The sequence below is a fragment of the Leucoraja erinacea genome, chromosome 9, assembly GCF_028641065.1.
Source record: "Leucoraja erinacea ecotype New England chromosome 9, Leri_hhj_1, whole genome shotgun sequence".
NCBI classification, from domain to species: domain Eukaryota; kingdom Metazoa; phylum Chordata; class Chondrichthyes; order Rajiformes; family Rajidae; genus Leucoraja; species Leucoraja erinaceus.
Window position 1 is genome coordinate 54522635 of NC_073385.1, and position 16504 is coordinate 54539138.

Sequence of the window (16504 nt, forward strand, 5' to 3'; positions counted from 1 at the left end):
GGATGAGAATGAGATGCAATGATAATGATGTGGTGGGTTGATGAGGATGAGATGGGAGAGCTGATTAGAAGAAGAGATGACAATGAGATGGGAAAGAAGATGAGATGGGTTGGTGATGATGAGATGGGAGAGCTGATTAGAAGAAGAGATGACAATGAGATGGGAAAGAAGATGAGATGGGATGATGATGATGATGATGATGATGAGATGGGATGATGATGATGATGCAATGATGAGGATGAGATGGGATGATGAGGATGAGATGGGATGATGAGGATGAGATGGGAGAGATGAAATGAAATGATGATGAGATGGGATGAAGAGTATGAGATGGGAGAGATGAAATGGGATGAGAATGAGATGAGATGATAATGATGTGGTGGGTTGATGAGGATGAGATGGGAGAGATGATGAGATAGGAGAGATGACAATGAGATGGGAAAGAAGATGAGATGGGTTGATGATGGTGAGATGGGATGATAAGATTGGGTGATGATGATGTGATGAGAGATGATGAGATGCGGTGATTATGATGATGAGATGGGATGATGATGATGATGATGATGATGATGATGATGATGATGATATGGGATGATGATGATGAGATGGGATATGATGATGAGATGGGATGATGAGAATTAGATTGGGATGATGAGAATTAGATGGGACGATGAGAATTAGATAGGATGATGGTGAGGGATGTTGATGATGAGATGGGATGTTGTTTAGATGGGAGAGATGATGAAATGGGAGAAATGACGGTGAGCTGTGAGAGATGATGAGATGGGATGATGTGGATGAGATGGGATGATGATGAAGTGGGAAAGCTGATGAGATGGGATAATGATGGTGAGATGGGATGATTATGGTGCGGTGGGAGAGATGATGAGATTGGAGTGATGATGATACTGATGCAATTACAGTAATGGGAATGCCGATAAGGTGAGAATGATACGGATGATAGGAGTGATGGTGGTAAGATTGTAGTAGTACTGACAATGTTACAATAGAGTGATGATGACATGATGGGATCAATAACAATGAGAGTGATGGTGATGTGATGGGGGTGATGAAGTTGTAATGGGGGTGATGATGGTGCAATTGGGATGATGATGACAATGATGAGGCTGACAATGATGATGATGTGATGGGAGTAATAAGAGAGAGATGGCGTGAGAATAGTATTAGTCATGAGATCTCAGTGATAATGATGTGACAAGAGAACGGCGGAAATCCTGGCGGGGATGGGGGGGGACACATGTCACTCCCATGTTTTGAGAGGTGAGGAACAATCCCCCCATGTTTTGTAATCCGGATTTTGAAATTCGGTGGAAATAAAACTTTAAATCTCCGCTTTTCGCGAGACAGTGGAGGTGTCACTGTTAAGTGCTTGTTAAATGGCTCCATTAACATTGTATTAACACGATGTGTCATCAATTGGGTTTTGACCTTCAAGTATTACTGAAGGTATTCACGGAGAATTTCTTAAAGCTGTCTGATGCTGGTACAATTATTTATCACATTGTAGCTTTTGAAAGATTCAAGCGGGTATCAGACCTTTCTAAGGGCTGAATCAGCCTGTTTGCGGGGCCCTGGAGGGTAATATAATGGAAGTGATGCTGATAAGATGGGAGTAATAATGATGAGAAGAGGCTGATGAGATGGGAGTCATAATGATGAGAAGAGGCTGATGATAATGCTGATGAGATGGATGTAATAATGATGTGAAGAGGCTGATGATAACAATGAATAGTTTGGAATAATGATGATAAGAATGGAGTGATGTTTTGGGAGTGATGATGATAACATGGGGTGATATTAACAATGATACAATGGAGTGACTGTGGTGTGATGAAAATAACAATGGCAATGATACAAGTGGAGTATTGGTGATAAGATGGGAGTAATAATGATGAGAGTGATGATGATGTTAGACAGGCAGCATCTCTGGAGAGAATGGGTGACATTTCTGGACGAGACCCTTCTTCATTGACGGTGATGTAATGGAAGTAACCGTCATGTGATTATCTGATAATGATGATGATAACGATGATACAATGAGAGTGATAATGAAATGATGGATGGTGGTGAGATGGAAGTGATTAGGATATGATGGAGATGAAATGTGAGTCTTGTGATGAGCATGTTGATGACAATGACGAGGTGCAAGAAACACCAAAGAGATAAAGTGATGATGATAATATGGACGGCGATAACACCATGGACACGATAGTGGCAACAACATAATGACATCCACAGGTAGCAAAATGTATGAAAATGCTAACATGCAAGCGATGATGTGGAGATGCAAAGAGCAGCACTGAGGTGTTGGCTGATGGTGCTGAGGAGCAGGTGCTCACCACGTCGATCCGTGATTGATGAAGAGATGGGAGTGATAGTAATGAAACAGAGAGCGGTGAATGCAGCATGAGTGATGATGATGAGAAGGAATCAAGATGAGAATGATGAAGTGGGAGTGAAGGTGATGGGGACAGGAGTGACGATGCCAATGATATAATGGTAGTGATGCAAATGAAATGGAAGCAATAGCAATGATATGGTCCTTATGTGCTGGGAAGATGGTGATAAGAGTGCAGATGATAAAATGGAATGGATGGTGATGAGACAAGTGGAGTGATGACAATAATAAGAAAGGATTGGTGGCAAATGGAGTGCTGATAACAATGATGCAATGGTAGTGATGGGAATTTGATGTGAGTGATATAATAAAGATGCGATGGAACTGGTGGCATTGGGATGAAACTAATAATGATAATATTGAGTAATTATGGCAATGGGAGTGACACCAGTGAGATAAGGGTGGTGGCAATAGATGGGAATGAGGATAGAGATAATGTGATAGGACTGATGCTGATATGAATAATGGTGAAAGAGATGTGATAGGAATGAGTGAAATCAGCTAGATGCCAGAGCAGTGAGATGAGACTAATGATAAAACAATGAGATAACTGAGAGTGATGAGAGTGATACTGGCAATGATACAATGGAAGAGATGATAATGATGTGATGGGAGTGATAATTATGATGATGTGGTGGAAGTTATTGTGATGAGAGGGGAATAATGGAGTAATTAATTGCAGTGATGTTGATTAGATAGATGTGTTTTTAGCGGTGATTCTAATATCTTTAAGGAACTATTTGGGAAGTGACCAAGAGGGTGCAGTACCAACTTAGGAAGTTTAGAACATGGGCACAATTTTAATACTGAGAGGGCCATTTTTTTCACTCAAAGAGTTGTGAATCAGGGTTTCTTCCCCCTAATATTCAACTCATGAGCATTTTCTAGGCCGAATTCAATGGATTTTGGATGTCACAATGCCACAAATTTGAGTGCGGGGGCTGGAAACATTTACACGATGCTTACAACCTATAAAAATGCTTTTGGGTGATAAAATCCTGAAAAGTAGCACATTAAAAGAATAATTACTCAACTCTAATCACTACTGCATCTCACTGCTATAGCTGCCTTTTGTTGAAATGCCCATTGCGTCCCCAACCTGGATTGTGACAGCAGGCAGCAGTATGAATCCAATTGGCAGAGCCACTATATTGAGAGCTGACCTATGCAATGTTGGTGAAATGTTCTGCATCAAGCTGATCTATCGAAGCATACAAATTAGGGACAGGAGTGGGCCTTCAGCCTGTCATTCAATACTACCATCGGTGCTTATCCAAGTTAACTGCCCTGTTCCTCCTCCGAAACACCCCTTCCCCTCTTCCCACCCCCCTCCCTCCTTGATCTCCTTAGGTTGATTTCTCCAGAAGAATCAACCCCACTCCACCACCCTCCCCTCCCCACCCCTTTTGGAAGGAACAGATAATATAAAAAATTCACAGATGTTCCTGAAACAATACTGCCAATACTACCAATAACTGGACTCACAGATATATGGATACCCACTGACCCTCCTCCACCTTCTTCCATTCCCCCACACCTTCTTATGGTACAAGGAGATGGGACAAAATAGATGTCCACTAATGAATTGTTCCATTATCACTTCAAATGTTTGATTAGTATCACCCACTCTACCCATAGCACCATACAAGACTATTGCCAACGAAAGGTGGAAAGGGTCTTCTGAAAACTTTGGTGTAAGGAACTTGCCTGACCAAGCACATATAAGGGCTTAGGATATTGTAGGCCTCTTGCCATTTAAATACCAACCAATGCAACTCTTTCCATCATCCAGCTCTTCAGCCTTGTTCCTCTGAGGTTCTCCTTCATTCTGGCATGGCAGCTGCATGCACGCCCATTATAGTGTAGCTTGATATTATTCTGAATACTTTAAGCATTTTTAAACTCTCTAATGGTTATACGCTTAATTTATCTCGGTTCTCCTTTAAAAATACGGAAGGGGGGGGGTCATGCCGGTACGTGGAGTTCACCTAGAAGTTGTACTGTGAGACAAAAATAACGACCTTGGAGATGTGTTTGGTCAGGACAGTTTTCCCATGGAGTTCCGTCATTTCCATTTCAACCTCCAAGGTTGCAGGGCCTTGGATGGGATGCACCAGCACCAGCTCCCCCGTCTGCCTTTCCGACCTCTGGATGGAAAAATGGTTCTGCCCGACGCCGCCCACGATGCTGAAGCGCATGGTGTCCCCCGTGAATCGGCTGCTTGTCATCCGGAACAGAGCCCTAGGGGCTCGCAGGTTCGAGGTCAGGGTGAGGTAATGGAAGGTAATGGAGTAGGCGGCATTTGCACACGACTTGCTGTCCACCAGACATGGGTTTCTCTCACATTTACTAGGATTAAAAGAGAAAAGTGTTAGACCGAGATCTCATACAGTGAGACGCAGATCTTTATTGGATCTGCATTTTTTACAGTATGTAATGGGTCGGCAAAAAGATTTTTGGCAAAACACAGCTGCACGCTCCATGTTTACAAAATGAAGAGACGCTGGACTCTGGAAGGGACCAGGTTGTGCATTCCTCCTTACAATGTGCATGATGATTGTATCTTAGGCATCCTAGCATTTTTAAAGAAGCTTCAGATTAATAACAAAGCAATATCATGAGTTCCTGAAAAAAACAAGGAACGGATTGCACCAAAACCCTGGGCCAGCATTTATAATTTGGCGATCATTTAAGTCATTTAATATCTGTGGTCAATACTTTAACTCACAAAAAAGTAAAGAGTAACTCAGCCGTTCTGGCAGAATCCCTGAAGAACTTGGATAGGTGCTGATTTGGGTTGAGACTCTTCTTCAGATTTGTTTCGACATTTTGACGATTCCATTGCAATATCAAGAAGCCCCTCGATCCGAAATGTCACCTATCCAGGTTCTCCAGTGATGCTGCCCAACCCACTGTGTTATTTCCAGCACTTTGTGTCTTATTTTGTAAACCAGTATCTGCAGTTCCTTGTTTCTACACCTTAACTCACAAACCTTTATCTTTTTACTCAGTTTTCCCATATGGTAAATAGCGGCTGAAGGTGGGTGAGAACGAACGGGGCTTAAACACTGGAGTTTCTATTAATAGGGGAAATAATGAGCTATGACAAGTCTGCCAGCATTTGACCCCCCCCCCCCCCCCCAACTCCCCCTCACGGAGGTCTTTGTTCGGAGGGGGAGTGAAGGGAAATGTATTGTAAAGGCCTGGTATAAATATCATATCTTATGAGTTTATGTTTCCACACATGGATAAGATAACATAGACGGGTCGACTCATTCTTCATTAATCTTTATATCTGACGCTAAAATCCGATTTAGCCTCCGCAGCTCCCTTGCCAGAAATCTACAAAGTATCAGTGAATGTTTTCATGGATAAGTTCTGATTTAGGAATGCAATTATTCTGTTTGCACTAATTAAGCTAAATAATATATAATAAGATTAAACATTTCTGAACTGTATTATTTTATCATTATAAATGATCAAGGTAAGATCAAGTGAAATAGCATTGAAGATGAGCTTTGATGATAATTCTGTGTGTTTAAAATTATTTGACAGGAAGTTTGCGTCGTGTTGGTCTGTGCCTTATTCACTGTCATGGGAAGTTATTAGTTCAGGTACTTTTCAACTATTGGAATACCACATTCAAACCAAAATATCATCACATCCTCAAATTGTGCAGCAAATACTGGTTGAGAAAATATTTCCTGCAGTATTATCCTCTACTCTCTTATTATATCTTGGCTGAAACCTTCTGTTACATTTAGTGCTGTGGATTATTTCAACGTATATTTCAGCTATGCTGTTAATTATTACTGTAAGTTATTTACAAAGATTGTTCAGCGCAATCCAACATTCCTCTTTTACAATTTCGTAAAAATACACTTAATCACGTACGAGGCAAAACATAAATGTACTAACATATTTGTTTAATTTGATTTTTTATTTCCACTATTCAGTTGAGAATATAAGAGTTGAGATAATAAAAGCATAAAAAAACAGAAGTGAGAGTAAATCATTCGTCCCCTCATACCTGCTGCACCATTCTATAAGATTGTAACTGCATCTTTACCCCAGCAGTATCTTCCTGCACTATCCCCATCTTCTTTTATTAAACACCACAACCTCAAATAAGCTCTGAACTACATAAACTATTATTATTATTGCACTATTATTGTTTGTTTTATGTGTGTGCACGTGCGTGTGCATGTTTATATATATATATATATATATATATATATATATATATATGATCTATATATATATGTGTATTTGTGAGTATGTGTATATATATATATACACACACACGGAACTTTTTTTTCTCTCTTGTGTATTATATTGTTTAAAGTGCACTATGTTTACATATTCTGTTGTGCTGCCGCAAGTAAGAATTTCATCGTTCTATCTGCGACACATGAGAATAAAACATTCTTGATTCTTTTTAAGAAGGGAGGGAGAGAGAAAATGGGGAATTACAGACCAGTTAGTCTAACATCGGTAGTGGGGAAACTGCTAGAGTCAGTTATTAAAGATGGGATAGCAGCACATTTGGAAAGTGGTGAAATCATTGGACAAAGTCAGCATGGATTTACGAAAGGTAAATCATGTCTGACGAATCTTGTAGAATTTTTCGAGGATGTAACTAGTAGCGTGGATAGGGGAAAACCAGTGGATGTGGTGTATCTGGACTTCCAGAAGGCTTTCGACAAGGTCCCACATAAGAAATTAGTATACAAACTTAAAGCACAACGCATTGGGGGTTCAGTATTGATGTGGATAGAGAACTGGCTGGCAAACAGGAAGCAAAGAGTAGGAGTAAACGGGTCCTTTTCACAATGGCAGGCAGTGACTAGTGGGGTACCCCAAGGCTCAGTACTGGGACCCCAGCTATTTACAATATATATTAATGATCTGGATGAGGGAATTGAAGGCAATATCTCCAAGTTTGCGGATGACACTAAGCTGGGGGGCAGTGTTAGCTGTGAGGAGGATGCTAGGAGACTGCAGGGTGACTTGGATAGGCTGGGTGAGTGGGCAAATGTTTGGCAGATGCAGTATAATGTGGATAAATGTGAGGTTATCCATTTTGGTGGCAAAAAAACAGGAAAGCAGACTATTATCTAAATGGTGGCCGATTGGGAAAGGGGGAGATGCAGCGAGACCTGGGTGTCATGGTACACCAGTCATTGAAGGTAGGCATGCAGGTGCAGCAGGCAGTAAAGAAAGCGAATGGTATGTTAGCTTTCATTGCAAAAGGATTTGAGTATAGGAGCAGAGAGGTTCTACTGCAGTTGTACAGGGTCTTGGTGAGACCACACCTGGAGTATTGCGTACAGTTTTGGTCTCCAAATCTGAGGAAGGACATTATTGCCATAGAGGGAGTGCAGAGACGGTTCACCAGACTGATTCCTGGGATGTCAGGACTGTCTTATGAAGAAAGACTGGATAGACTTGGTTTATACACTCTAGAATTTAGAAGATTGAGAGGGGATCTTATAGAAACTTACAAAATTCTTAAGGGGTTGGACAGGCTAGATGCAGGAAGATTGTTCCCGATGTTAGGGAAGTCCAGGACAAGGGGTCACAGCTTAAGGATAAAGGGGAAATCCTTTAAAACCGAGATGAGAAGAACTTTTTTTCACGCAGAGAGTGGTGAATCTCTGGAACTCTCTGCCACAGAGGGTAGTTGAGGCCAGTTCATTGGCTATATTTAAGAGGGAGTTAGATGTGGCCCTTGTGGCTAAGGGGATCAGGGGGTATGGAGAGAAGGCAGGTACGGGATACTGAGTTGGATGATCAGCCATGATCATATTGAATGGCGGTGCAGGCTCGAAGGGCCGAATGGCCTACTCCTGCACCTAATTTCTATGTTTCTATGTTTCTAAGTCTGTTGATCTTTATTGTGACTACGAGCCTCTGGTAGGAAATTCCAAAGATTCGCCAAATTCTCGGTGCAGAATTTTCTTCTCATCCCCATCCTGGTTTTTGAGTTTGACCCCGATTCTTGAAATCTTAACTCCAGAAATATAAATCCTTCATGCATTCTGCCAAACTCCTTAGAAATGTGTATGTTTCAATGGCAACACTTATTTATTTTTTAAACACAAGAGAGTATAGATCGAGTCAACATGATATATTGGGTCGCTGCCCAGGAATTAAGCCCGCAAATCTTTGATGCACTCCTTCAATCTCATCTGTATTCTGCAGAATTTTAGTGAATGCTAATCTCCCCCTTTGTATCTCCACATCATGTACATGTGTGTATTTGGGGAATTTAACATCTGGGGATCAAAGGCAAAAATATGCTAACATTTCTAAGGTGTTGGACTGAAGAGCAGTGATACATGGCTTGTTTTTATCTCATTGGCACACAAAAGCCAATAGGAATTTGAGTTCAGTACAATACTGCATTAGGTTTGAAGGGCTGAAGCCAGGAGTCCATCGTTAATACTTCATGGTGATTTCACATTACTCTGTACCAAGTGCTTCAAGTGCCAAAATTCCATGAGAATAAGTCAGGACATCACACAATAATTAGATGCAGCCAGAGAACATAACTAAAAAAATACCTCAGACAAAATAGTGATTAAAGATTTTTTTTTCTATTTTAAACATAAATAGCATAGACTTTTATTCCACTATCAAATCTGAGGGTCCATGTGCTTTTATTTATCAGAAATGTTGCCTTCTATCATATTGTCTTCAGTTCCAAGTTACCTACACTCTTGTAGAGACAAGGAACTGCAGATTCTGGTTTATAAAAAAGACACAAAGTTCTGGAGTGACTGCGTCAGGTTCACCATGTCCATCAGCAAACATGAGATCACGAGTGCATTTATAGCTTCAAAGCTCGTTCCTTACTGCTGTCGTTCTGGCTGCAGTTTGAACTTTAAATATGGAAATATGTACGTGTTCTCCAGCATGCTGCCCACAACATGGTGCCACCCTACGGTGCTAATTTTTAAATTATGTCCAAGTGCCTTTTATATGTCATTATTGTACCCACCTCTACCACTTCTCCTTGGGGCTTGGTCCATTTATGCACAACACTCTTTGTGAACAAGTTACCCCTCAGGTCCCTTTCAAATATTTCCCCTCTCATCTGCAAACTATGCCCTGTAGTTTTAGACTCCCTTACCGTGAAGAAAAGACTGTGATTATTTACCTTGTCTATGCTCCTCACAAATTTACATACCTCTGTATGGTCTCTCCTCAGCCTCCTATGCTCCAAGAAAAATGTACCAGTCTTTCCTTATAACTCAAACCCTCCAGACCTAGTAACATCCTTGTAGAACGTTTTTGCACCCTTTCCAATTTAATGACAATCTTCCTTTAGCAGGGCAACCTGAACTGTACACAGTACTCCAAATATGTCCTTACCACCATCTTATACAGTTGTAATATGACATCTCACCTCTTGTACTCAAAACTCTGACCAACAAAGGCAAGCCTGCCAAAACGCAGTCTTCATCACCTGTGTTTATACCTTCATGGAACCATGTAACTGCAACATTCAGTCGCACTGTTCTATAACACTCACCAGGACCCCATAATTTACTAATCCTTGTGGTACACCACTTGTTACTAGGCCACCTGTCCGAAAAACAACCCTCCACGATCACCTTCTGTTTTCTACCTTCTAGCCAATTTTGTATCCAATTAGCTACTCGCCCTAGACCTCACGATCTAACCCTCCAGACTGGACACACATTTTGGATTTCAGCTGTAATTGAAAATCAAAAGACTGCAGATGCTAGAAATCGGAAATGCAATCACACAATGTTGGAAAGGCACATTTTGTCAGGCAAAAACAGCAAATAAATAAATAGACTAAACACACTGGGTCCCCCAATGCCTGTCTATTAAGCATGCACCAGTGCCTGTCCATTACACATACCCCACTGAGCGACATGGATGAGTTAGGCTGAAGGGCCTGTTTCCATGCTGCATGACTATGACTATGACACTGCCTGTCCATCACACACACCCTGCTGCCTTTCCATTAAACCTAACCCTCTGCTGTTCATTATACACACCCTACTTCTTGCAAATGTTACTCTCCCATGCCGCATGTGCAATATTCCCTGAGTAAACTCTCCTCAGATACGTCTGGAAGATTGCCATTTAATATTTTTTGTTCTCAGATTTCCTATCCTGTTTGAGACTGCAGGTACATTTTGTTTTCCTATGCTTATAACTCTAATATGCTCTCTCACACATGCAAGAGTTCAATCAGGCAAGACCTCACTGTGGAACAGCTCCCTTAAGACTCTGTGACCATAACTAGACAGACTTTTCATGAGAAAACCATTTTTAGACACGGTAGATGTAATTTTAGAGGTGTAGTTAGTTGTGCAGGTACTTACAATTGTGATGTTTTTACGTAGCTCGCATTGTGCCGAGATTTTGGGCACTCCGGGTGAACACAGTGGAAGCCACCGTGTATATTAATGCAAATCTCTTCTCTAGTACAGTTATGGTGATTGCTCAAACACTCATTAATATCTGTAAAATCAGTGCAGTAGTAAAATATACAATAACACATAACACATAGTTATGGAGAGTAGAGATTCATCAGCAGTAGGTTAGAGCATAATATAACGTCGGTCTAGTTTAGTTTTAGTTTAGTTTAGAGATAGAGCACAGAAACAGCTCTTCGCCCAATGAGTTAGCGATCCCCACACACTAACACCATCCCACACACACTAAGGACAATTTACAATTTTACCAAGCCAATTTGCCTACAAACCTGTACGACTTTGGAGTGTGGGAGGAAACCGGAGCACCCGGAGAAAACCCACGCAGGTCACGGGGAGAACGCACAAATCCCGTACAGACAGCACCCGTAGTCAGGATCGAACCCGGGTCTCTGGCACTGTAAGGCATTAACTCTCCTGCTGCGCCACTGTGCCATCCTGTTGTGAGTTAGAGTATAAAGAATAGCTCGCAGTGAGAAAAGGACGGGGCGGCAGCAGAGAAGTGGATTTAGACAAGTGATAGGACACAGTATAATGGCCAGGCAGTGGGAAACGTATAACGGGAAGGCAAAGGAAATGATTATAATGAAGTGCAACGGGGATAATGTTGATGATGATGACACAGTGAGAATCTTTGGTTTGTATCCAATCCAGCAAAATCATACTGTAGCTAAGCACAATCATAGATAAGTACACAAGTGCAACACTTGTAGTGTTGTAGTAGACTTCACCAGCACAGCACACAAAGATTTGCCACGTTTCTGGTGCTATCAATTTTTCAAAGTTCTGGAGAGTACAGTCTTATGGGATTAGGGGTTGTGAAGAATAATGAATGAATGAATGAATGAATAAGTTTATCGGCCAAGTATTCACCTATAAGGAATTTGCTGCCAACAGCAGCCCGGATAATGCTTGGGCAGTAATGGATTATAATGGTTGGGCAGCAAAGAGTTTCAGTAACACACAGGCAATAATGACCTTTGTAGACTACATTTGATGAATGAATTTGAGGATTAGGAGAACTTACCTTCACAGCTCCGAGAATCCTCCAGGATGTTATATCCAGATGGGCAGGCACAAGTATAGGAACCTGGTGTGTTCACACAGGCATGTACACAAAGACGAGCCAATCTGCCAGTATGAAACATCTCACACTCATCTACATCTAAAAGAAATCCAATGTTTAGTTAACATGCTGGGAGAAGGAGCTTCCTCCATGTGCCGTCTGTAGGCTGATGGGAAGTCAGCAAGCCCGTCACCAAATCAGCATGGAGTTTCAGCGGGCGATGAACTTCAAACACTGACGTAAAGTCAGAGTTGGCCTGAGCCACCGGTATGGACGTCCTCTGCAATCAGTCATGAGTGAAGACTATGGAATACAGATGAACAGGGAGAGAGAGAGAGAGAGAGAGAGCGGGGGAGAGCGGGAGAGAGAGAGAGGGGGGAGAGGGGGAGAGAGGGGGAGAGAGAGGGGGAGAGAGGGAGAGAGGGAGAGAGAGGGAGGGAGAGAGAGGGAGGGAGAGGGAGAGAGAGGGAGAGAGAGAGAGAGCAAGATGGAGAGACACAGAAAGGGTGGGTGGAGAGGAAGGAGAAGGAGAGAGTAGGCAAGAAAGAGGAGGGGGAGAGAAAGGGGGGAAGAGGGGGAGGAGAGAGTAGGGAAGAGCAGGGGAGTAGGGGAGAGTAGGGGAGAGAGAGTAGAGGAGAGAGAGTAGAGAGATAGAGGAGAGAGAGAGAGAGAGAGAGAAAACAGGAGATTTAGAAGAGAGAGAGGGGGGAGGGAGAGAGAGAGAGAGATAAGGAGAGAGAGGGGAAGAGAATGAAAGGGAGAGAGAGAAAGGGAGAGAGAGAAGGGAGAAAGGGAGAGATAGAAAAGGAGCAAGAGATAGAAAGAGAGAGAGAGAGACTGAAAGGGAGAGAGAGACAAATGGAGAGAAAGAAAGGGAAGGAGGGAAAAGGAGAAAGAGAAAGGGAGGAAGAGAAAGTGGGAGAGAGGCCCTCTTGTTACCAAAGAATGAGTAGTAATCAGTAATTCTCTCCATATGTTTATGAATTTTGGGGTTAACTGGAGTATGTATGTCTGAAATTTATAGATTTTTATTACTATGAATATAGACTGAAAATGAATATGAATGGAGGTAATCTAAATGAATGGGGTGACAGGATGCAATGGCAAGTACAGGGATCTAATGGCAAATTTCTATCCCTAATTTACATGGGTAGTGGTGTTCTTCAAACAAGGACAAAGGAGGGTAGCTAATGTTGTCCCAGTTTTTAAGGAAGGCGGGAGAGAAAAAACAGGGAATTATAGACCAGATAGCCTGACATCGGTGGTGAGGAAGATACTGGAGTCAATCATAAAAGATGAAATAGCAGCACATTTGGATAGCAGTAACAGGATCGGTCTGAATCAGCATGGATTTATGAAGGGGAAATCATGCTTGACTCATCTTCTGGAATATTTTGAGGATGTAACTAGGAAAATGGACAAGGGAGAGCCAGTGGATGTAGTGTACCTGGACTTTCAGAAAGCATGTGATATGGTCCCACATAGGAGATTAGTGGGCAAAATTAGGGCACATGGTGTTGGGGAAAAAGTGCTGACGGATAGAAAATTTGTTGGCAGACAGGAAACAAGAGTAGGGATTAATGGGTCCCTTTAAGAATGGCAGGCGGTGACGAGTGGGGTATCGCAAGTCTCGGTGCTAGGACCGCAGCTATTTACAATATACATCAATGATTTAGATGAAGGGATTCAAAGTAACATTAGCAAATTTGCAGATGAAACAAAGCTGGGTGGCAGTGTGAACTGTGAGGGGGGTGCTATGAGAATGCAGGGTGACTTGGACAGGTTGGGTGAGAGGGCAGATGCATGGCAGATGCAGTTTAATGTAGATAAATGTGAGGTTAGCCACTTTGATAGCAAAAACAGGAAGGCAGATTATTATCTAAATTGCATCGTTGGGAAAAGGGGAAGTACAACGGGTTCTGGAGGTCCTTGTACATCAGTCAATGAAAGTAAGCATGCAGGTACAGCAGGCAGTGAAGAAAGCGAATGGCATGTTGGCCTTCATAACAAGAGGAGTTGAGTACAGCAGCAAAGAGGTCCTTCTGCAATTGTATTGGACCCTAGTGAGACCACACCTGGAGTATTGTGTGCGGTTTAGGCCCCTTAATTTGAGGAAGGACATTCTTGCTATTGAGGGAGTGCAGCGTACGTTTACAAGGTTAATTCCTCGGATGAGTGGACTGTCATATGCTGAGAGAATGGAGCGGCTGGGCTTGTACACTCTGGAGTTTAGAAGGATGAGAGCGGATCATATTGAAACATAGAAGATTATTAAGGGTTTGGACACGCTAGAGGCAGGAAACATGTTCCCGATGTTGATGGAGTCCAGAACCAGGGACCACAGTTTAAGAATAAGGGGTAAGCCATTTAGAATGGAGAACAAGAAACACTTTATCACACAGAGAGTTGTGAGTCTGTGGAATTCTCCATCAGAGGGCGGTGGAGGCCGGTTCTCTGGATACTTTCATGAGAGAGATAGATAGGGCTCTTAAAGATAGCGGAGTCAGGGGATATGGGGAGAACACAGGTACGGGTGTACTGATTTGGGATGATCAGCCATGATCACATTGAATAGCGGTGCTGGCTCGAAGGGCCAAATGACCTACTCCTGCACCTCCTGTCTATTGTCTATTGTGTATCTTGAGCTGAAATATCTCACATTCGTCAAAATATTAAAGATGGGCTTCACTTTATCCAAATCACTGCTGATATTTGCATTTAAGGTCCATTTCTCAAAGCAACAGATTCAACAATGGAGAAATGGTCCTTAAATTCCAGCTGTAATGGATGCTGCCTTACCATGACACTGCCTCAGGTCCACCGCATTCAGCTGGAAGCCGGTCTCGCAGCTGCAGTGTTGGGATCCCTGGATGTCCGTGCACCGTGGTTGGCGGCTGTAGGATGGGTCACTCTGCACCATTGTCCGCTCTTTTAAAAATGGGAAGAGGTCTGTGTAAGTACAGGCACAGTACATAGGAAATGAGAGGGCCAAACAAATGCCCACTGCCACAGGGTAAGCTTCAGCAGCAGCACTGTGTACAGTTCTGGGCACCGCATCTACAGTATATGAGCAAGGAATCCACAGAAGTACGCCACTCGGCCCCTCAAGGCTGCTCTGTCATTCAACCAGGCGCAGTATTTCTATATTTCAACTCAACATTGAAGGAGGCCATTTCCACCCATTAAATTTATACCGGCTGACCAGCCACTATTAGTTTTCCCTGTAAAATATCTGCTCCCCAAAATCCTATCAATACCCCTCCACCCCCCCTACAAGTTAGACCACTCACCGACACACGAAGGACAACCTACAGTGGTCAGTTAACCTACAAATGCACATGTCATTGGGGAGGGTCGGGAAACCAGATCTGTCACCGTTTGAGGCTCGGGTACAGCACTGGTGCATACGTCAGAGTGTGTAATAGGGTCGCTCTGGTTGCCATTTCTGTACATTTCCAGTAGATTCAAGCAGGCACGTGTCGGCGATAACAATTTTCACTCAACAGCACAAGCGATTGCTTCAAGCCACATCCAAAAACCTGTGTTGACCTGGGCTTGCAGGACTGTTCGTGGAGGTGTAGGAAGGAACTGCTGATACTGGCTTATACCGAAGATAGACGCAAATTGCTGGAGTAACTCAGCAAGTCAGGCAGCATCTCTGGAGAAAAAGAATAGGTGATGTTTCGGGTCTGAAGAAGGGTTCTGGCCCAAAAGGTCATTAATCCTTTTCTCCAGAGATTCTCCCTGACCCACTCTAGCACATTGTGTCATCTGCTGTCCTGGAGGTGTTGTCTTTAAAATAAGTTGTTATGCCCCTCAGGAACAAAAGGTGCCCAGGTATTATATTGAACAAAACCACATCCTAAAAATATTGCTAGTGAATCAGTATATTTCCCTCAGTAAGAAAATACCTTACTGCTGTGGGATGTCACCGAGTGCAAATTCTCCTGAATGGAAACAATGACAACAGATTGAAAGTATGCATCTTTCACCATATTATGCTGTGCAAAACAGCTTCAGATACCAAAGAATAACTTTACTCGTCCTGGGCTGAGTACCAATAGGTATGACTCACTGCCTCCCACATAGTATACAGCTGATCAATGAGAGAGCAGGCAGGTTTAGAGACTGGAACCCACGGCTATTTATCTCTCGGCTACAGCTTTCACTCACTGCGTTCCATCCTTTGTTCCTGTAACTGATCCCTGCCCCCGAGGAGCCTGCATGTTCCCTTTTCTGAACAAAACAACGATCTCTTTGTGCCAGAATCACTGGAGATACGTTGAGATCCATCCAACCGATTGAAATAGTCGGCTTCAGACAGGATATGCATTCCCCGAATAGAGTCAGCCTAGCAACGTTTCAAGATTCTCACAAAGCACACTACAAATAACGGCAAAAAAACAGCTGTTCCTACCAGCAGGTGTTAGATCACATTTTCCATATTTTGCAGCGTGCTTGAATTGAGTTTGTTGTTTTTACATCAACTCTTTCATGAGTAAAGCACACAGAGTTTGTACGTTCTCTCCGTGACCTGCGTGGATT

General features: G+C 42.7%; 1 protein-coding gene across 2 annotated transcripts in view; it reads right to left on the bottom strand.

Annotated features, from left to right (window-relative positions):
* Positions 1 to 3829: 3829 nt before the first annotated feature.
* LOC129700393 (fibulin-7-like) overlaps positions 3830 to 16504 on the bottom strand; it is a 43694-nt gene continuing 31019 nt past the window's right edge. For both annotated transcript variants that reach the window (XM_055640842.1, XM_055640841.1), the window contains 4 exons: positions 14759 to 14887; positions 11921 to 12058; positions 10783 to 10921; positions 3830 to 4768 (listed from right to left, as the gene is read on the bottom strand). In XM_055640842.1, coding sequence (XP_055496817.1) covers positions 4408 to 4768; positions 10783 to 10921; positions 11921 to 12058; positions 14759 to 14887 — 767 coding nt within the window. In that variant the 3' untranslated portion in view covers positions 3830 to 4407. The remainder of the gene's footprint in view (positions 4769 to 10782; positions 10922 to 11920; positions 12059 to 14758; positions 14888 to 16504) is intronic.